Raw genomic sequence first — 22,585 nt, 5'->3', positions numbered from 1 at the left:
CCTCTTCGCCAGCACTTTCTGTGGAGCCGAATGGGGGATGGGGTTCAGGAGTCAAACCGGAGCGCCAGGCTTTTTTCTTTCTTTCTTTTTTTCTTCTCAGACGTAGGAGGTGGAGAATGGGGGAGGGGAGGAAGGTAACGACCTGAAAGTGAGCGTGGAGGCGTTCATTTCAGTTCCCTTTGTCAGCTGGGGTTTTGCAATCCTGAAGGCGGTATCTCAGGAGTTGATAGTGATGATGGTGTCCCCAGAACTGCTGGGCTTACAAAATGAGTCCGCTATCATCACCGGGATAAGACTATGCTTTAGTTTTCCTCTAACAGAAATAAATACAGATGTACACTCAAATAACAACCCAGTCATTTGTTTTGTCTGATCGAAACACTTCTCTTCAAAAAAAAGTAATTCAGATATATACATATATACATGTATATACATACATACACACATATATATCCTTAACATTGACATTAAACTGATAGTGGGAAAAGTGAATCCCTTCACTGGCTTCATCAAAAATCGTTTGTTCCTTGACATAACACTCTGACTTGGGCCCTTACGGTTTTGGAGTTTGCAGCCTAATTATGCAACCAGGTTTTGTCATTGGAAGTGAGAATCTGTTTTGTATCCAAACTTTCTCTTTCACCTAAAGCCAATCTTTATATTGGTACTTGCATTTTAGGTCACAAGGACACTGGGATAATTATTAATGTAGAAACAAGGAATAGACCTGTAATTTCAGTTATATAAAGAATTGCCTGTACTGCTGAGGCAGGTCAGCACTTTCTCTGTTACATATATATTTTAGTGAGTTGTCTAGGCCACTGAGAGGTTAAATGAAATGCTCAGGGTCACATAACCAGAGGTGGGACGGGAACCCACATGGTCCTGGCTTTTGAGATTGGCTCTCTATCTGCTGGTGCTGTGGAAAGAGCACAGGGCAGGCCAGTGCTCAGGAAGACCTGAGTTCAAATCTGGCCTCAGGTACTAGCTGGGTGACCTTGGGCAAGTCACTTAACCCTGTTTGCCTCAGTTTCCTCATCCGCAAAATGAATTGAAAAAAGAAATAGCAAGCCACTTTAGTATCTTTGACAAAAAAAAAAAAACCCAATGGGGTCACGGTCTGACAGGACTGAACAACAACTCTATCTACGCTACACAGTTTCTCTTATGAGGGACTAAATATACTGGGAAATTTAAATTTAGGAAGTAGCACATACCTTTATGTGATGAGACTGATTGACTTTATATGAATGAAAACCTGTTGCATTCTGGTCTGGTATCTCTCAAGGTTTGGAGATCAGGAATGAATGAATGAATTAAGCTCATATTATGAAGGCACTATGCTAAGTGCTGGGGATATAGCTATGAAAGAGACAATCTGTGCCCTCTATGAGTTTGTATTCTAGTTGGGGGCTTACACATAGGGGAGTTATGACTAGGGAAGGGTATTTTAGTTAAAAAAGTTACTGGAATGGTGAGTGAATTGGAATCATAGGGCTATGGATTGAATGACTCTTTCCAGAAGTAGTAGTAGTGTCGATTTGAATACTGATCCCAGGAAATAATTTAGAAAGCCAGAGTCGGGATGGTGTGCTCAGGGCTGCATTGCAAGATGACTGAGAGAAGCATGGTCAGAGACCTTGAGAGGGCTAGATATATTTCACTGTCAGCAATGAGAACAGCACAGTCACCAGGAATTCCAAAATTGAGTGACTTAACTCTTCCAGAACAGGGGAAAGGCTGTATAAAAAATATTTGGAATTTCTTCTTTAAATTCCTTTTTCTACATCAGCATAGGTCATTAGTTATCCTTGGAAGATGTGGATGTAGGAAGGACATTGTTTCAGAAACTATTGAGTTCTTCTCAATTCTTATCCTTAAGCCTGGGGCTAGGAGACGCAGCAAAGTATTTAGTTTCAGAAACTTGGCCTTCTGACAAGGTGTGAAACTTTGCCAAAGTCAACTTACTCTTTAGGCTTGTGTGTAGAGGCACATGGTTTAAAGCAGTCAGGTGTGTCTTACTTGTTTTTTTTTTTCCTCCTAAATCTAGAAACCAGTTGCTTTGTATTCTGAAGTACAGAGCTATTTTTGTCAGTTTTTCCTTTATTTTTTTCTTGATGTCTTGATATTTCATATATATTATTATCCATTATATTTCATGTAAATTAATTTTTATATGATTATTCATTGTCTCACACTTTGGGGGTAGTCAGCATGGTGGTAGTTTAGAAACTCAGGGGCTGTGGGCTGTAATTCTGTGTATCTCATCATTTTCTCAGTTAATGCCTTTAGTTAGGCCAAAGGGGCCTGAGGTAATAATGAGTTACTGTCAGACCCCAAAGCATTAGTATAAAAAATTCTACTGATGAACCTTTCATCCATTAAACTTTTATTAAAAACAAAGGAAAGAGGAAGGTATTTGATTTATTGTCATATAATGAGTTTAATTAGTAACAATGAAAATGTACTACTGGGATTATTAATCATTAGTTCCAGATTTTCAGGGCTGTTTTAAGCTTGGGTGAGTGGTTTTTAATTGAGAATTAAGCGTTACCTTAATGGTCATGGTGGTACAATAATATTTAAAAATATATATTCTTAGGCTGAATCTGTGTCCCTGGGTCCCCTAAACCTATCACCCTTTAGGTATATTTGTCACACTCTGATTTGTTTCCCCAGAAATATTTAGGGAAGTTTTGTGTTTACACTTACCCATCTTTCTCACCTATTTATGTCTCTTTCTATTTGTACTCTTGGGCATACTCCATAAACAATACCTTTCAGTTGCTTTTCCTAGGGAAAAAAATGAATCACAGTGGAAAGTTCATTTTTATCTATGCTGTGATGTATTTGAATAGGTCACTAGATTATTTATATCTTTTCCTGAGTCTCCCTTATTTTAGCAAGGAAAATCAAGCTATAACTTGGGGAAATAAAGCTATAACTATAACTCATAGTTAAGTTTGGCAGAATCGAATCACTAAATGACTCGAGTATTGGAGCACAAAGTTTGAATTCAGCATTGTCAGTTAAGAACAATCTTGAGCAAATCATTGTCTATCTTAGTATCTTTAAGTCAATTCTGCAAGCATTTTGTTGTTTGTTTTTTTCAGTTGTGTCCAACTCTTTGTGACCCCATCTAGGTTTTTTTTTTTAATTGGCAAAGATACTGCAATGGTTTGCCATTTCCTTCTCCAGCTGATTTTATAGATGCCCTGAGGCAAACAGGGTTAGGTGACATGCCCAGGGTCACATGGATAGTATGTGTCTGAGGCCATATCTGAACTCAGCTCTTCCTGACTCCAGGCCTGGTGCTCTATCCACTTCACCACTTAACTGCCCTATTAAGCCCTTACTAAGCACTAGGTATGCAAATAGAAGCAGAGAGAGAGAGAGAGAGAGAGAGAGAGAGAGAGAGTGTGTGTGTGTGTGTGTGTGTGTGTGTGTGGCAGTTCCTGACCTCAAGGAGCTTACATTCTAATGGTGGAAGTTAACACATTAAAAGGAAACTGAAAAGCAGGTGGGGGGAGGGGATGGACCCAGGAGAAGGTGCTTGTATTGGCCATAATGATGAACCCTTGGGAATTAAAGTTGGCTGGGCTGGACCTTTCCTCAAAATAGAGCTTTCTGGAGCAGTGGGACAAGGGAGCACTGGGGGAAGAAGAATGCAGCTGAAACTTGGTGGCAAAGGAGTGTTTTACTCTTGGTGTAGTCTGTGATCCTTCAGAAGTTCTTATTAATTTATGGTTTTGCTAATTTAGAATTTGCATTTTGTTGATTGGGCAGAAGTTTACCTTTATGCCATCTGTGGAAAAGAGTTTGGTAAGTAGCTTTTAACAGTATAAAGAAGATACATTTAGGGGCGGCTAGGTGGCGCTGTGGATAGAGCACCTGCTCTAGAGTCAGGAGGACCTGAGTCCAAATCTGACCTCAGACACTTGACACTTACTAGCTGTGTGACCCTGGGCAAGTCACTTAATCCCACTGCCTAACCGCCCCCCCCCCAAAAAAAAGACATAAAAAAGAAGACATGTTTAACTTGCTTTATAATGAAGCTAAGAATTGTTTTTAAGGACCACTTCTGTGGGAGCCTTGTTTTTAAAAGAATGTTTGTGTTGTTTGTAAGTATCTTTGTAAACAACACAAACATTCCTTATCTGTTAAAGCTTCTATTAGTTTTTATAAATCATATGGCAAGTTGTCAGTTCCATTAAGCTTAAGAAAACAACCAACTACTTTTCTTAAGTATTCTGCAACTTAGGCTGCTCAGTAAATTGGAATGATTTTTCTTTAACTTAGAGTGAATTGGTGAGATTTTACTGTATTTCAAAGAGTTCAAAGGGACCTTAGAGATGAGGGAGTCTTCAGTTGAGAGAATTGAGCCTGAAGTTAGGTTGACTGGAATAGCTAGTCAGTGAAAAAGCTGGAATCAGAATCCATATTTCTGGGTCTAAAGTCTAGTGCTCCTTCCACTATGACATTGCCTCTAATCAGTGATATCAAAGTGATATTATTTTGACCCCAGTACTATTTTAGGTTGCGTTTAAAGTGTGAGAAATTCTCTTCTGAATACTATTTAAAATATAGTCTTTTAATTAAAAAAGAATGCTCCTTGTTACAAAAGGCACAGAGGGTCTAAAGATAATAATCTTATTTCCTACAAGGTCATTGATACTTTAATTTATATAATAACTCAGTTATCAAGCATGAATCCTGAGCAAGTATAAACACATAAGTATATATACATATGTGTATATATATATGCACACATTTGTACCTTATATATACAACACATATATGATATTTAAAACACACATATATATGAGTGTATAGATTAATAGCTATAGTATTGTTTTATCAAGATTTTGAGCTGAAAATGAGAAAACTGCTTCTCCTTATGAAGACCAATAGTTTTTCTACAATTTATGAACTTGGAGAGTTGTCTCCAGCACTGAGAGTTTAAATGACTTGCCTAAACTAAAAACGCCGTTATGCATCAGAGATCTGAACCCAGGTCTTCCCTACTTCAAAGCCATTTCTTTATATTCTACATCGCTCTGCCTTTCAGCTACTATATATTTGTATTATCAGTTATCACCAATTAATAGTAAAATACCTTTAATGCTAAAACTGCACTGGATATGCATTTTAATTCAGCAATCATCTTAAAGTGCCTTTTCTGGGTCAGATGCTGGGTACAGAAAGACAAACAGGTAAAGCAGTCCATGCTGTCTTCCTTAAAAAAAAAATTCAGAATCCAATGGTCTTTTTTCAGTTCTCTTTATTTACCAGTAACAAACCTCTTTACTTTTTAAAACAATTGACCTGGATACATTCTCTGCCCTGATTTTTATGATGCTGTTATGTCCTGGTTCTTATAACTTTGACACTTCTTTTCAGTCTGCCTTTGCGGGATCAGCACCCATGTTCTGACCACTAAGCATCCTCATACCCCAGGGATCTGTCTTGGGTTGTCTCCTCTCTCTACAAGCTTAGTGATTTCCTTAGCTACCGTGTGTCTAGTTATCATTTCTATTTGGATGACTTTCCAGTCTATATATCCAGACTTCATTTGAGGTGCCATGGCACAGTTTTAGGTCTGAAGTCAGAGGACCTGGGTTCAAATTCCAGCTCTGAAGCTTACGAATTCCATAGCTTTGGCAAGTCATTTTCTTTGAACTCCTTGGACCTCAATCTCCACATTTGTAAAATGAAAGAGTTGATATAGGTGGCCTTGGAGATCCCTTCCAGTCCTAAATCTGTGATCCTATGAGCTCATCCTAACTGAATCTTATATGTCCACCTGAATGAATTTTAGGCATTTCATACTTAATATATCTAAAACCAAACTCATTATTATCCTAAACAAGTGTCCTTGTGTCTTTCTGTTTAGGGGTCCACCATCCTTCTGGTCACCTAGGTTTATAACCTTAGAGTCATATGCTTCACCTCACTATCTCATTTCCAATCAGTTGCCAGATTTTGTCAATTCTATCTCTACAACTTCTTTTAAATCTGTCTCCCCTTCGCTCCCACAGGCAACACACTAGTTCAGGCACTCATTAGCTCTTGCCTGGACTATTGAAATAGCCTTGTACTGTATCTAGCTTCCAGTCTTTCCCTTTTCCAGTCCTTTGCATTGCTTTTAGGAAAAAACACAAACTCCTTCATCTGGCATTTAAAAGCTTAATAATCTGGTTCCGCGATCATATCCCATTATTCCCCTGTACATATATTCTACCTACCAGGAAATTATTCTACTTATTGTTCCCTGTATATCACATTCCATCTTCTGCCTCTGCAGAGACCGTCCCTCATGCTTAGAATGCCTAACTTCTGTTTGCTCAGTTTCCTCAACTGTAAAGTTGGGGTCTTCCTCCTAGGGTTGTTGTGAGGGGCAAGTGAGATATTAGTAAAGTGTTTAGTGCAGTGGCTGGCATATATATAGTTAATAAATGCTTTTTTTTCTTCTTTTCTTTACCTCCCTCCTCCCTCATTTCATAGTTACTTTATATTGTATATATGGGCTGGGACCCCATGCCTCATTTCTCCTTGCCAGCATGGCACCTAGTTGCTGATTTCTTTTACCCCTCCCCACCATGGACTCTGCTGCTGCTTCATGCAGCTTGGTCTTTGCCATGTCAGCTTCCAGAAGAATAACTACTTTGCTCTGCTGCTGCCATCATTTGTTTTCAGCAGGTGTTGGGGTTATCCTGTCACTGCTTGTCTTTCTTTCCACAGATGGCTCATTGCCTATGGTGCCTAGCTTCCCATGGTCCTGTTTCTTCATGTTTTAGGGAACCACTTCATGATTTGCTCTCCTCTTTATACTCGATCCTCTCTGAAATTGGCTAGGCTGGTGCTCAGATAATCATCCATGCTAGGACTTACAGTAAATGCCATGACAACTTGGCAGGACCCGCCTGAGCTTATATTCTTTTGGCGTAGTGTTCAAGGAAGCAGAGTGACTTCTAAGCCACAGCAGAGGATTAGAGTAGCACTGTACACATTTCTGGTTTCATTTTAAGTTACTCCTCTTCATTCACTTTATGGTACAGCCAAACTAACCTTGCTTTTCATTCCACACATCACACCATCTCTTATCTCTGTGCCTTAGCACTGGCTGTCACTCATACATGGGAAGCACGTTCTTCTCACCTTTGCTTCACAGAATCTCTCTTTTCCTTCAAGATTCAGCTGACGCACTACCTTATGCATGGAATCTTTCTTAATGTTATGAACTACTAGTGCTTTCTCTCCTTAGTTACTTTGTATTTAACTATCTTATATATATTTTTTCCTTATATTTACATAGTTATATGTTCTTGTGTCTCCTGTTAGAATGAGAACAGGGATTGTTTCATTCTTTGTATTTGTCTCCCCAGTGCCTACCATTTGTTGTTGTTCAGTTATTTTAGTCATATCTGGCTCTTCGTGACTCCATTTGGGGTTTTCTTGGCAAAGATACTGGAGTGGTTTGCCATTTTCTTCTCCAGCTCATTTTACAGATGAGGAACTGAGGCAAACAGGGGTAAGTGACTTGCCCAGCTAGTGAGTGTCTAAGGCTGGATTTGACCTCAGGAAGATGAGTCTTCCTGGTTTCAGGCCCAGCTTTCTATCTACTCCTAGTGGATAGCAGTCCCCGGTATCTAGTTTAGTTCTTGGCAAATAGTGGGTACTTAATAAGTGCTTGTTGATTGATTGATATACAAGAGGCATTGATTGACAGGAGAGCTGGTCTTAGAGTTAGGAAAACTTGTGTTCAAGTGTCATCTCTGACAAATATTGATGGCATGACCTTGGGCAGGGGTGGGGAACCTTCTGCCTCGAGGCCTCATGTGACCCTTTAGGCCCTCAAATTTGGCCCTTTGACTGAATCCAAACTTCACAGAATGAATACTTTTATTAAGGGGATTTGTTCTGTGAAGTTTGGATTCAGCCAAAGGGCTGCACTTGAGGACCTAGAGGGTCACATGTGGCCTCAAGGCTGCAAATTCCCCACCCCTGATCTTGGGTAAATCATGCATCCTCTCAGTGCTCAAGGTTTTTCTCTAGGACTCTAAATTGCAGAGTAATTGTTATTATGTATTAGTGGAAGGGGTTTTCTCATCCAGTTGGTACACCAGTGAAGTCACTGGTCTGGACCATAAATGAATACATCCTTTAAAGAGCTCAGAGTTCATCTGGGGTTTATCTTTTTTCCTTTTTATCAATGATGATAGCTCTCTCTGTCTTTAGGGAAGAAGAGTCCAGATTTAGGGGAATATGATCCTCTCACCCAGGCTGACAGTGATGAAAGTGAAGATGATCTTGTTATCAACCTAAAGCAGAAAAATGGGGGTGTCAAAAATGGGAAGAGCCCCCAGGGAGAAGGGCCAGAGCCTGACTCCGATGCGGAAGGAGTCGGGCCTGCCAAGCAGCATTTGTCAGAAGTCACCACGGAGGGCTACCCTTTGCCTCCTCTTGGCAGTCTGGAGCAAAAGACGGCATCTTCATTTGTGTCTCACGTGCGCACGTTGATCTTCTTGTTCACTGTCCTGATTTCAATGATCCTGGTGTTAGTGTGTGCCTTTCTGATCCCTTGCCCTCCCAGAGATCTGCAGAATATGTGGAGCCGCCATTTGGGCCCAGAAGGAGGTGAGTGGCACTATTTCCAGCTCTAGATTTCTGAAACTTCATGGGGTCCCTGAATATCTCGTGATTCTTCAATCAAAATTAATTTACATTTATTCTAATTGTTACAAAACTCTTGAAGAAATTTTTTGGTAATAAGTGGAGGGACTTGGGGGGTAGGTAAAATTAACCTAATGCTTTTTCTGTTTTTGTGCCAGACCTGTGACCTCATTGGAATAAGGTTTACTGTTGATTGGAGAGGATGGGACTGGATCTGAGATTCCATCGGTGCATGGAGCTCATGGTCAGAAGGCTTCCTCCACCAATGCAGTTCAGCATTTTTCCTGAATCATGTAGTCTAAGATTATGATAGTATAGCACATGTCTGATTATAATAGTATAACATAATGTAATAGTAATAACTGCATTTATACAGTAACTTTTCAATTATGAAGCATTTAACATGCATTATTTCATTTAATCTTCGTGCAAAGTAAATAGATGAAGAAACTGATGCACAGAAAGGTAAATTTTGACTTCCCAAAGCACAAGCATAGGTAGGACTTGAACTCAGGGTCTCTGACTCCAAGTCTGGTACTTTTTTCTGCTGCACGCTGGGGAAGCATTGCCCTCCAGTATCTTTGTCCAGTTGGCAGATCTGGAGTAGGCTCTGAGAGGAGGAAACACGTGTAAGTGGGACACTCCTCGCCTCTGCACCAGTGCAGTGGAATGCCATACAAAGGTGGATTTCTAGTGATAAGTACAGCCCAGAGCCTGATCATCCAGGGATAAGATGCTATCCCATGTATAAGGCACTTAGCCAAGTTTCATTTCCTCTATAAAAATGTATTTATTCTTCTTTGCTTTCTGTATTAAATGGCGAGGGTGGTACAGAGGGAGTGGTTAATATGGTACTTGCTGTGCTTCCTAGAACCACTCCAGAAGTGGCTGTATTTCAAACAAGCTTATAGATAGATAGATGGATAGATAGAAGGCTGTAGATTAAAAAAAAAGTTACATGTTTCCCAATAAGAAAGGTTGAGATGCACCCCAGTTCCTTGAATTATTTTAGTACAGAAACTGCTTAATTGTTCCTTTCAAGGTGAGTCCTTTGTATCCATCCTCAGTCATCCTAAGGCATAAGAGGGTGTCTGTGGTCTGGGATACCTTCCTACAAATGGGAATCTGTACCCCTTTGTGTTCTTTGTGCATCCAGACCAGCAAGTTGGCCCAACTAATGAGTAGTAGGGGACCTGGGGATCTCTTTGCAGACTGAGTTGAAATAGCAGGGAAAAGATTCTATATCTTATCTTAGACCATTAACTTTTGCTTCCTCCTCAGACTTAGGGAATGGGGTGACAAATTCCAGTGGTTTCCACTGTAGAGCAAGTCTTATAACTGGCGTCTTGTTCTGATCTTAAGATAGAAGCCCTTTGTGTCCTATTGACTTAATCACTGAATTGAAACTGCTTTTTTGAAAGATATCTATGACCTGTTAGTTGTCACATCTGAAGGCTTCTTCTCATTTCTTATCATTCTTGACCTCTCTGCAGTATTTGATGCTGTTTGCCATCCTTTTCTTCTGAATATTCTCTCCTCTGGGTTTTCATGACATTGTTCTCTCTTGGTTCCTTCCAACCTTTCTGTCTGCTTCTTCTGTCTCCTTTGCAGGCCAGTCGTCCATGTAATGACCCCTAACTGTGAGTGTACCCCAAAGTTCTGCCCTGGCCCCTTTTCTCTTTCTATACCCTCTCATTTGGTAACCTTAACAGTCCTCCTTTGTTTAATTACCATCCCTATGCAGATGATTCTCAGACCTAAATACTTAGCCCTAGTCTCCCTTCTGAGCTCCATTTCAAACTGGATGTCCCATAAATATTTGAAACGTTACCCTTCTAAAACAGAACTTGTTACGTGCCACCCACCAAACTCACCCTTCCAGAATTCTCTCTTTCTGCTTAGGGTAACACCATCCTTTCAGGCACCCAGGTTTGCAATCTTGATATTACCCTTGATTCTTCTCTCTTCCTCACCCTATATATCAAATTGTTGCCAAATCTTGTTTCTCCTTCCATGATGTTTCTTGCAACTGTCTTCTCTCTGCTCAAATGGCCACCACCCTAGTTTGAGGCCCTTATCCTCTCTCACCTGGACTATTGAAACAGTCTGTTAATTGATCTCCATACCTCATGGTTCTCCCCTCCAGTCTATCCACCCCACACAGCAACTTAGGTGATTTTTCTAAAGCACAAGTCTATGTTTCTCCCCTACTCAATAAACTCTGTTGGTTTCCTGTTCCCTCTATGATCAAACATAAACTCCTCTGTCATTGAAAACTCTTGGCAACCTGGCTCCAGTTTTCCTTTTCCAGCCTTATCATCACTGCCCTTCTTTCACTTTACAATCCAGCCAAACTGACCTTCCTGTTGTTCATTACACATGATGCACAATGTCCTTTCTTTGTGTCATGGCTTTGACCCTTTCTCACATGAGGTATGCACTCCCTCCTTACTGCTGATTCTTAGAAACCCTTGATTTTTTTTCCAAGATGTGGTTCAAGTATCCCATTCTACTTGAAGTCTTTCTGTATTCTCTCAGATGTTACTGACCTCTCCCTCCCTATTACTTTGTATATATTTGTGTACATGTTGTTTCTCTATTAGAATGTAAGCTCCTTTATGAAGTCTGTTTCATTTTTGTATTTGTGTCCCAAGTGCCTAGAAGAGTGTCTGGTACATAGTAGGCATTTACTTGTTGATAGATTTGCTAAGTATCTTCTTTTCCTCTGTCAATATAATAGGTGGGGACTTCTCTCTGCTGGAACTGGTTGACGTGAATGGTGATGGATTACCTGATGTCCTGCTTTCCTTTGTGAACCTAAAAAATGGGAGTTTAATAGGTAAGAGACACGATGCTGAATCTACTTGATTGGGAGAGTTTTTGGGAAACTTTATGTCTCTCCCCACATGGCTGCAACATTCATTAAAGAGGATTGGAGCTATTATTATTATTATTATTAGAGCTAGTTTATGAAACGGTGTAACTTTTATTTTTGCTTGAGGATGAAAGTAATCCATTCACATTTCTTGTCCCAAGACATTTATTTGGGGTTCCCATTATGAAAATCTAGGTGTTCATCAAAAGTATCAAACTTTGAACTTGACTTTTGCGGCTAGAAATTTCTTATATGAATTTTTTTGCAATGCACACAAACCATTTGGGCATAAATAGAGTATGAAAAAGGTCCAACCTTCAATTAGGAGGCATCACACTTACTTATTGAATAATTTTGTTCTTTGTTTTTAATTTAGAAAATGGATCAATGAAATATTTTATTTATTTAAAACATGATTAAGTTTTTTTAAAAAACATATATGGTTCTTGCTTATTTTTTCTTTGCTTTAGTAGCTCTCAGCATAAAAAAGATTTTCTTTACTAGCTTTTTATAGCTCATAAAGCTGGGTGGCTTCCAGCCTTTTGAGATTCCATACTGTTGGAATCACAGTGATGATCACTTAAGCCCATGAGTAAAATCATGGATTTAAGGTCCATTAGATCCAGCTAGCTTTACTCTGATCCATGGCCATGGATCCATTGCACTCATACCCTTGGCCAGCTGCCTTATAAATATGCGCCATTCATTGGTCACAAGAGGGATGAGTGAGAGCACATAGATGGATAAATGCCAACTCATCACTGCCCCTAGACAAACAGTTCAGAGCACTAACAAATGATCAATAACATTGTTTGTTTCCATGAAGAGCAGCATATTTTGTTATTCATAGATAGATTAAAAAGTATCACTCTCTTCATTTTACAGGAGAAACAGTCTTCAACTGTTCAAATCTTATTGTTTAACTTTTCGTACATTTTTGTTTTGACCCCCAAATAACTGTAAACTCCTTGAGGGGAGAGAATGATTTTCTTGTACTTTTTGGTGCATGTGCAATACTAGCAGGTAACTCTTTTCTCTTCCTTTTTCTTATATGCCTTCAGCTGTCCCTAAGCCCCGGGCCACTCTGCTAGCTCTTTCAGGGGTAAATGGGAGCACTCTTTGGACCACTTCTCTCTCAGAGGAGGTACAAAGCTTACAGTGTTCTAGGCTAACTCCAGTAGACTCAGCAGAAGCCATCTGTCTTGTGACTGGGATATCCAAGCTGCTCAGTGCACTCAATGCCACTTCAGGTAAAGATGAAATGTCACAGAGAAATAATTATGAGTTATGAAAATGGATTAGATCATCCCAATAGAGAGTGGGGTCCCTTGCCCTCCTCCATGATGGGAAGTTTAATTTTTTAGCATGAAAGACATATTTTACAGGGTATCGGGGAAGAAATTAGAGAATATTGAACAAAACAAATTCAGATTAAGCTGTTTTGTTTAGTTTGGACAAAAAATGCTTTATTCTTCAAACAAAAAATCCCCTGAGATCTTTGGTATACAAAATGCCCCAACCCCCTCTCCCCATTATCTTTTCCTCAAAGATATCCAAGTTTTGTAATGTCAGAATAGGCTCACAGGAGTTGATTTTAAACATATAATTTAGCTCCTTAAAAATTCATGAAGAAATCATGGTTTGTTAAGCAATGCTAATTTGGTTATTTAGCCAGGAAACCTGAATTGAATTGAAAATAATTAAATAATGGTATATGTTACTAGACTTACTTATATGTTATTTGTAAAATGCACAGTTGAGGCACATTTGTCACTGGATTTTCCTCCCAGGTAAAGTTTTGGAGTAAAAATAATAAATATCTATTATGTGTGATTAATGAAGCGACATATCTAGATTTTTAGCAAATGTACAATTTGTACATTCAGGTGGGTATTGTTTCCTTTATAAAGTAGTCACCTCAGGGAGCTGTATGTGTACGGTTATTAGAATTCCACTTTTGGAATTGCCTTCTGAGCCTGTGATGCAGTCTTTTAAATGCCCTCAGATTTTTGTTCTTTGAGTGTATAGTAGATTTTTTAGAAACAACTTAAGGTCATTAGAAACCAAATTTAATGAGTAAAGTGGGTGATCAATCCAGGAAATGCAAGTGTTTGTTAAAAAGAGGTGGTAACATTGGTGTTCTTGTACATGACTCATGAACTATCTTTGAAGGCTCTCCCATACTTTTTCTGATATTTGCTTAAGTGTCTTGTGGTAGAGATAGAGAATAGGTTTTCTGAATAATTCCCTCTAATCCTTGTCCATATGATAAGCCACACAACAAACCACCTGTAACATCCCCCTCCCCTCCAAAAAAATCATTTACTCTTTCCCAAGCTAATTTCAGCTACATCTTTTGAATTATATATGAATTTAATACATTGCCTTATTTTGCTAAACAAATTCCCCACTTCCACATGCCACCTGTGAAATGAGGAGGGGCAAGGGAGAAGAAGGTGACTTTTTTTTCTCCAGCTCAGTTTTTTTCTTCTCTGTGGGGTGAAAGGTTTGCTAATACAAAGTCACATCAGCAACTAGTCTGCTTGTTCTCCCATAGGCAAAGCCATTTGGACTCTAAACCCAAGCCACTTGTCCAATGGGACTTTGGTCTCCTCAGCTGTGGTGCTGCCAGATTTGGATGATGATGGAGTTAGAGATCTCCTGGTTCTGACCATTAAGCACTTACAGGTATGGCCTCAATTAGATGACCCTCATTTTGGAAAGAATATGAGAGTAGGAGTACCTCAATCCAGGTTTAGTCATTTCCTAGTTTTCTTACTATAGTGGGGAGATAATAAATAAGAATGTTTGTTTTTTTTTTAAACCTGTAAAGGACTCTACAGATAAAAAGTATTGTAATTATTCCTATTATAGCCTTTCCTATTCCACCCCCTTCCTCAAGCTGCTGGTGCCCTCCCATCCCAGACTATTTTTTATTTTTGTACCTATTCAGTACCTACCTATGGGGATATGTTTTTTCCCCTGGTAGAATGTAAGCTCAGTGATTGCTTTACTTTTGTCTGTTTTCCCAGTAGCTATTTATTGATTAATTGAAACTTTCAGCTAAGAAGTTGGACTTATGGTTCTATTAAAAAAATGAAACAAAAACAACTAATTTATTGTGATAGCTATTGTTTTATATCTGACCACTCCACTCTGGTTTTCAATGCATATTTTTCTTATGTTGTTTTTTTTTTAAAGTATTTTATTAGAGTTTACAGAAGTTCTAGAATTTACCAGCCTTGGAGGTAAAAGTCAAAATAAATGTAGCACCATCAGGGATAGTATGTATTTCTGCTCTAGTATCTCAAATCATACTTCACCTCCTTTAAGGTAGAAGAAAAATTGATTCCTTTTCAGTGGTCCACTAAGGTTTTGGGACTTTTCTTCTTACTTCCTGTGCTCAATGAACTAAAACTTGAGACCAATAATACCAGAATCAGCCACAACATTAATTTTGTCTAAGAATCTGTTCAATTGGATGCAAGTTTCCTGATCATTATCAGTAATTCTGTTCTAGAGACCCCAGGGGCTAAGGGATTGTTTTCAACTTTTTGGAGAGGAAGTTTCTTTGACAAGATTATAGTTGCATGGAAAAGGAAGCAAAGTGTTGGTGCCCAGGACAGGTTTCTTCCCTCTCTATCTGGCTTATTTCTGGGGTAGGATTTCTTTCAATATGGTGTCCGGAACTAGGGCTCAGGCCTTTATCAGGATAAAACTTTACAGAGGCTTTGGTTTCTTGCCTGCTCCAGATCCAGCAGAAGCTCTGTGCCTTTTTTTTTCTTTCCTTCTATGTTGTACCCAGGACATTGCCTTGTTTGCTTCACCTTAATTATAGTTCTACATGGGATACATTGAGAGGTGATGTAAAGGGCGTAATTTTCATTGGGAAGTGATAGAGATAATAATGGTGAAATTAAAGGGATTAGGGAAATGGATTTCAACCTTTTGTTAACTTCTTTTCACCCTTGCACTAACAATACAGTGTCTGTGAAAGTGTCCCAGTCAATTCAGGATATATACGACAAGGAGATGACTTGGATTTATAGGTAAGAGCTCACTATGATACAATTCAACACCCAAGTTTATGGTACTCTCTCATCTCTGGAGGTTAGTTCGTGGGGTCTGCATCTTATTACTGATTGAGGTGGGCCTGGTTAGCTCAGAGGAGGTAGCCTGCCTTAGAATCGAAGTCATTTAATCTATCATCCCACTAACTGCACGGGTGCCTTTTATTATACCTTTGGTAGGTGGTCATCCAGAATCTGCTTAAATAGTTCAAGAGATAGAGAATGCAGTACTTTGCAAGGTAGCTCATTTCATTTTTGTATTGCTCTAATTCAATAAAATATATTTTTAATAATTAATTGCCAACTGTGTGCAATGAGAAATTTGATGCAATAGAGATCACTTTCACTTGGTAAGGTGGGGTCAGAGAATCACCCAAGTTAGACCTGGAAGAAAGAAAGATATAGGAACAGATATAGGCTAAGAAGGTAAGGGGAGTCCATTCTGAGAATGAGGAAATAGTAGGAGCAAAGGCATTAAAGACAGAAGTTTAGATGAGTGTAGGAGATAGAGTTGTTTAATTTGGCTGGAGTGTCAAGTATGTGGAAATTGATGGGATATGGGTAGAAATATAGGTTGGAAACAGATGGTGAAGGACCTTGCAATTTCAAATTATATATTATTTGTTATGTAGTAGGGATACACTTAGGGCAGCTAGGTGGTGCAGTAGACCAGGCCTAGAGTCAAGAAAATTCATCTGCCTGCGTTCAAATCTGGCCTCAGCCTCTTACTAACTTCGTGACCCTGGGCAAGTCACATAACTGTTTGCCTCATCTGTAAAATGAGCTGGGGAAGGAAAAGACAAACCACCCCAGTATCTTTGCCAAGAAAACCCTAAATGGGGACAATAACATTACTGGGTTGCACTGATTGGCTACTGGGCAAGGATATTACATTTAGGAGACAAACAACTAAGTTAATGTTGATGGATGGCTGTGACTCTCAGCACTCTTTGACCAGTGCATAGAATGCTGGACTTGGGCTTAAGAAGACCTGAGTTTGAATCCTGCCTTTCTAGCTATGTGATCCTGGGCAAGTCACTTAACTTCTCTATGCCTCAGTTTCCTTATATGTTAAAAAGGGGTAACAATAGTATCTATGTGCTAGGGTTGTGAGGACAACATGTAGACATGTAAAATGTTTTGCAAACCTTAAAGCATTATGTAAGTGCTGGCCTTAGACACTAGCTATATGACCCTGGGCAAGTCACTTAATCCTGTTTGTCTCAGTTTCCTCATCTGAAAAATGAGCTGGAGAAGGAAATGGCAAACCACTTTGCCAAGGAAACCCTAAATAGAGTAATGAAGAGTCAGACATGACTGAAATGATTGACAAGAACAACCACAAGGGTTACACTGAAGGATTTTGAATGGAGTAATATGATTAGATCAGTGCATTTGTAAGATTACTAGTGGTACAAAAAAATGGAAAAGAAAATAGACTAAAGTCAGGAATAAATGTTAGTAGGATCTTATGATTTTCTTAGGTGAAAAGAGATGAGGGTGTACACTAGAGTTGCTGTGGGAATGAGAAGGTGGAGAAAGACTCAAGAGATGTTGCCAAGGTAGAATTGGCCTGATATGGCAATCACTTAGATATGGGAACTGAGGGCCAAGATGACTCCAGTTATGAGCTTGGATGACTAATAGAATGGTAGTGCCAGCAATAGAGATTGAGAATTAGTGGGGAGTAAGAATTTGGAGCTAGAGAAACAAGGAGGAAGAACAGATTTGGCAGGAAGTGTTGGGAGTTCAATTTTAGACACGTTGAATTAGAAGTGCCAGTAGGAGGCAGGGTGATGAAACACACAATGCAATGGACTTGAAGTCAGTAGTCTTGGTTCTCAAGCCAGAACCTGCTCCCTCAGATTGTAGGATCATAGGCTGAGAGCTGGAAGGGGCCTCAAAAGTCATCCAAATTGAGGCCCAGAGTTAAGTGACTTGCCCAAGATCATACCAGTAGTAAGTCTTACTTTCTGTGAGACCTATAAAAAGTCACTTACCCCCTAGGCCTCATTTTACTCATTTGTAAAATGAAGGCATTGGAGTTGATGGCCTTTAAAGGTCCTCTCAGTTCTATCTATGATTCTGTGATTCAAGTGGAGATATCCAACAGGCAACTGAAAATAAGAAATGAGACTCAGGGGAGAGATTGGAAGGGAATATAGATTTGGGAGTCATCTCTATAGAGGTGATCATTGAAGCCATAGAAGTAGATTAAATCAGATGGAGAGAGAAACTGGCTCCAGCTTCTCTTATTTCCTGTTACTCTTCCTCAAGCATTCTTCATTCCGGACAAACTGTTTCTCGTACATGCCATTCCTTCTGCTACCTTGGTGCTTTTTGCACAGGCTCTCACACCCCATGTCCTCTCTTCTCGTCTCTGCCTCTTGGAATCTTTCACTTCCTTCAAGGCATGGGTGCCACCTTCTATTTGAGACCTTTCCTGATGCCCTCGGTCATTAGTGCATCATTCCTGAAATTGCTCTGTAGACATACCTTGAGGTACAAAAGCTTGAAAATTTCTCATGAGCAGATGATATTTTGCTTTTGTCTTTGTATCCTTGTACCTGGTAGGTACTTAATAAATACTAAGTAAATGAAATTGAGAAGAGAATGCGCCAGGAACTGAACCTTGCAGTATTGGGGGATACCCATGCTTAAGACTTGGAAGGAGGATGAGGCACTAACGAAAAATAGAGAAGAAGTCACAGAGGATAGAAGGAAAGCCATGAAAGTCAAGTATATTTAGCGAAAATATGACTCCCTATAACTTTTACCCTTTCATTGAAGTTCTGATCTCTGTGATAAATCTAATATCCATATGACAGCCTTCAGATATTTGAAGACAGTGATAACGTCCCTCCAGGTCTTCTCTTTCAATTCAATTGAATCGAATAATCTTTCTCTAAGCCTTCTCCTCCTTAGTTTAAGTAGTTTCCAGACCCTTCACAATGTGGATTGTTCTCTCTGGAAATTCTTCAGTTTGTCAATATCCCTCATAAAATATAGTGCCTAAATGTGTTCTGATTCATGCAGAGTTAAATGGGACTATTAGGGACTGCCTTGATGGTGAGCATTGTACAGTACTGCTGTCGATGCAGTCTAAGATGGTATTGCATTACACTCAGCTCATATTGAGTGCACAGTTAATTAAAATCCCTCATTTTTTAAAAATGAGAACTACTGTTATGTCTTCTCCATCCTTTATCTGCCCTATTGTTTTTTTAAACTTAGATTCAAGACTTTAAGTTTATGTGGTAATTTTCATTTTGTTAGTTTTGTACTGTCTTTTTAGCCTTTTGAGAATTTTTGAATCTTTATTCTGACATTCAGTGTTTTAGCTCTCTCTTCTACTTTTGTGTGACTTTAATAAGCAAGCTTCCTATGTTTCCATGAATGAATGAAAAAGCATTTATTGAGCACTTACTGTGCCAAGTGCTGTGCTCAGTAGTTAATAAATTGTTGAAAAAGAATGGACAACCCTTCTTAATTCTGGGGTCTTCACTCGCTGATTATTTCAAATTTATCTTATATATAACTTGTCTGTACATAGTCGTTTGTGTGTTGTGTCTCCCATTAGACAGTGAGTTCATCAAAAGCAGGGATTTTTTTTTTTTTACTTTTCTTTGTATTCCTAACATTTAGTACAGTGCCCAGCACATAGTAGAGGCTTAATAAATGCTTGTTAATTTGACTTGATTTGACTTGAAGAGGCTGTTCCTTATGCAGGAATGTACTCTTTTCTCAACTCTTAGAATAGTTAGTTTTCTATGATTGGCTTACATAATACTAGACTGATGCCTGACTTACATCATGCCATTAAGAGAAGCTCCCCTTCTCCTGCTAGCTAGGTTGCCATATATTCCTTAACCAGCATTCTTTGGATGAAGTTGTTTGAACAGCTCTTAATCTACCTATAACTGTACTATGACCCAGACTAAATTCCTCCATCTTGTCTGTATCTTGTCTATGTTATAGAGATTGTATCAGATGCCATGCTGAAATCAAGATATGACATTCCATTGATAGTAATCCTATCAAAACAAGGCAGACTACTGTAGTGATGGTCAGGCCAGATTTCTTGATATCATCATGTATTGGCAAGGAAGACCTCCTTGCCTTCCCCTGATCTGTATTCACACCCTAAATTGGGCTGGTTACTGAGGATGGAAAGACGACCTAACCTCTTTCTGGGCATTTACCTTTGTGCATTTTTAGCTCCATTAAAGTGAGGGATTTTTCTCACCTTCATACTAGTAGAGGATGAGCAACATAATTTTGGTTACACATATTGTGATTCTGGGATGTGTTCTTAGTCTTTTAGTTAATGAGAGGATTTCAACTGAGGAAGATAGACCAGATGATCTTTGACATCCATTCCAGTATGATATTTGAAAATAGGAAATGTCAGGTCCATCATTAACTTATTTTCTTCTACTGCTGCCCGCCTTTTCTTCTCACCTCTACAGGGAGATCTCTATTTCCTGCTAGTTTCAGGCAAGACAGGGATTCCTATGGGCCGGCCTGTGAAGTACAACATCGTGAAAGAGGGCAGTCTGATTCGTCCTCAGGTTCACGTCACCACACATGGGGCGATCTATATCCTGTTTGGCTTTGGTAAGAGTGCCCAAGGGTATGGTTAAGTCTGTCTTGTGGGACACAGTGAAAGCAGGGGAGACTTTGACACTATCCCCTACACTATCTCCTACTAGCGGAGACCTAGTCTCCCCTGTCCATTTGCTTGTGTTGGTCCTATTCTTCCCTATCACACCTTCTAAGAGGCAAGTCATCTTCCTTCAATTGCTTTGGTCACTTTCCCATTTTTTTATGAGTCAGACCCATCTTGTCAGGCTGGGTTGGAACTTCCCATTCAACTTGGACCCTGTGATTGGTTCAGTATTGGTTTCTTCTTGTAATGCTAGGTAACATTCAGGCCATCGCCCTGAGGGATATTTTTGTCCAGGCCCTAAACCGGGACAGCTCGCCGCCTTTGTTGCAGATAGAGGAACCAGAGTGGGAGAAGAGAAGATCTGTCAACCTGTCTGAGCTTATTGACATTTATAGGTAGGGCTGTCGTCTTCTAACTTTGGTTATGGTAAAGCCCCTAGGGAAATCAGCAAATGCCCATGCACTACAGGAACCTGCAGTGTTGTCTGGGCCACAGGATTAGAGAAGAAACTGTGTTAATTATAATATGCCTCCATCTGTACCTTTTGCTGTGTATTAGTTTGTCAGTAATGCCATATTTATGCGGAAAAGCATGTCATGGTCATCTTCATGGCATATATACTTCAACTCTTGTGGGAAGAGGTGACAGTACATCTATAGGTAGTATTTTTTTATTGGGTGTGTGAGATCCAGGAATCTTTTAAGCTTTGGAAACCTGTTTTTAACCTGTAACAAGGCTGTGATAAAGTACTTGCTCCATAGTTTATCCATATACTTTCCTCAAATTGAGCATTTTTTTTTCTGTTTAGCATAAATTACAATAGCATAACAGGAATCCTATTTTCCTTTCCTGTTTATTATCTTATTGTAATTTGTGCTTTTCTCTTTGGAACTTCAAAGGATTTTTTCAGCATTTTGTTACTAACTCCCTTTGTATCTCTGGAAAGTACATAGGTAATAAATATAATGGTCCCAGTTTTACAGAGAAGCTAAATAATTTGGCCAAGTTCAACCTGTAAGTCATTGGCAGATTTTAATGCAGGATTCAGGCATCCAGTTTTTCAGGCATATGGTTTCTTCCAGCGTTCTGTAATTTTGGCCTGATTATCTTTCTTACACTCCCAGAATACTTAGTGGAGAGGTGTGTCCAAGCAACACTCTTTTGTGTGCCTCTCTTGGTATTTGTATGAGGACAAGCTAGGAGTGTCCTAAAGATCAAGAAAATCAGGTTGAGCAGAGATTGGCAGCATCCCTGCTCTTTAAATGAAGGTGAGAAATATAAGGTATAAACAAAAAGCCAACTAGAGGAGCCTCAGAACATAAATTGCTTATGTTTTACTTCCTTTAGTGATGAGGTTGAATTACTCCAGTTGGTAAAAGCACCAGACAGCAACTACAGCAACCTCCTCATCACAACGAAACAGAGTCTTGTCCTTCTTCGGGGTCAAGACCTTGCACGTCATTGGGTGCTGAATCTCCAAGGCCTACACAGGTTTGTAATATACCTATTATAATATCTCTTATTTCTTAGAATTCTAGTTTCCTTCTCTATATCTCAGAATTGCCTAGAGTAATTGCTCAGTTTGGTGCCTAGGACATGTATGTGAGAAAAGGGATAGGAGTTCTTATCTCCCTGACTGTTTGTTTTGTTTACGCTCTTAGCCAACCTACTCCTGGATATTTCACAAATGACCAGACCTTGGATTTTCTGCTGGAGGCACAGTATGGAGATGGGATGAAAAAGGTAAAATTCAAGAAATCAATTTGTCAGTCAGCAATACTTATGAAACACTTAATACATACCCAACATTGTCTGCATCACAGTGTGTGGGTCAAAAGGATAAGACTTGGTCTCTATTCTCCAGGAATTTGTAATTCAACTGTAAAACAAATAAATACACCATCCCATTTGAGTACAACTACCTGGGAAAGCTTCATGGAGATGTAACACTTGAACTGAGCTTTGAAGAATAAATTTGGCAGTTCATTTCAACAAATATTTATTAATCACCTGGTAAGGCACTAAAGCACTATACTAGGTGCTGAAGATAAAATAATAATAATACTATACAAATAAAATATAATATAAATTACATATAAATGTATAATATATAAATACAAAATAAATAAATATCTAAATAATATAAAATAAAAAATAAAATATAATAATAAATAATAAAAACTAAACAGTACCTTTTCCTTAAGGATCTTGTAGTCTTCTGGGGAGATACTACATATTTGCAAAGAATTATATAGTATAAGTGTATTTGGTATTATATTATATAGTGTAAGAAAAATT

At 39.1% G+C, this 22,585-nt stretch overlaps 1 protein-coding gene across 1 annotated transcript in view; it reads left to right on the top strand.

The window, feature by feature from the left end:
* Nucleotides 1-22,585, top strand: part of FAM234B (family with sequence similarity 234 member B) — a 35,788-nt gene that overhangs the window by 919 nt on the left and 12,284 nt on the right. Inside the window, exons 2-9 of the mRNA XM_027856391.1 lie at nucleotides 8,239-8,637; nucleotides 11,414-11,512; nucleotides 12,610-12,798; nucleotides 14,106-14,236; nucleotides 20,088-20,235; nucleotides 20,541-20,682; nucleotides 21,635-21,778; nucleotides 21,949-22,030. Of these exons, the coding sequence (XP_027712192.1) occupies nucleotides 8,239-8,637; nucleotides 11,414-11,512; nucleotides 12,610-12,798; nucleotides 14,106-14,236; nucleotides 20,088-20,235; nucleotides 20,541-20,682; nucleotides 21,635-21,778; nucleotides 21,949-22,030 (1,334 nt within the window). The remainder of the gene's footprint in view (nucleotides 1-8,238; nucleotides 8,638-11,413; nucleotides 11,513-12,609; nucleotides 12,799-14,105; nucleotides 14,237-20,087; nucleotides 20,236-20,540; nucleotides 20,683-21,634; nucleotides 21,779-21,948; nucleotides 22,031-22,585) is intronic.

Source organism: Vombatus ursinus, unplaced genomic scaffold (genome assembly GCF_900497805.2).
Source record: "Vombatus ursinus unplaced genomic scaffold, bare-nosed wombat genome assembly UNPS02011431.1, whole genome shotgun sequence".
NCBI classification, from domain to species: Eukaryota; Metazoa; Chordata; class Mammalia; order Diprotodontia; family Vombatidae; genus Vombatus; species Vombatus ursinus.
This window is presented reverse-complemented; position numbering and strand designations above follow the sequence as displayed.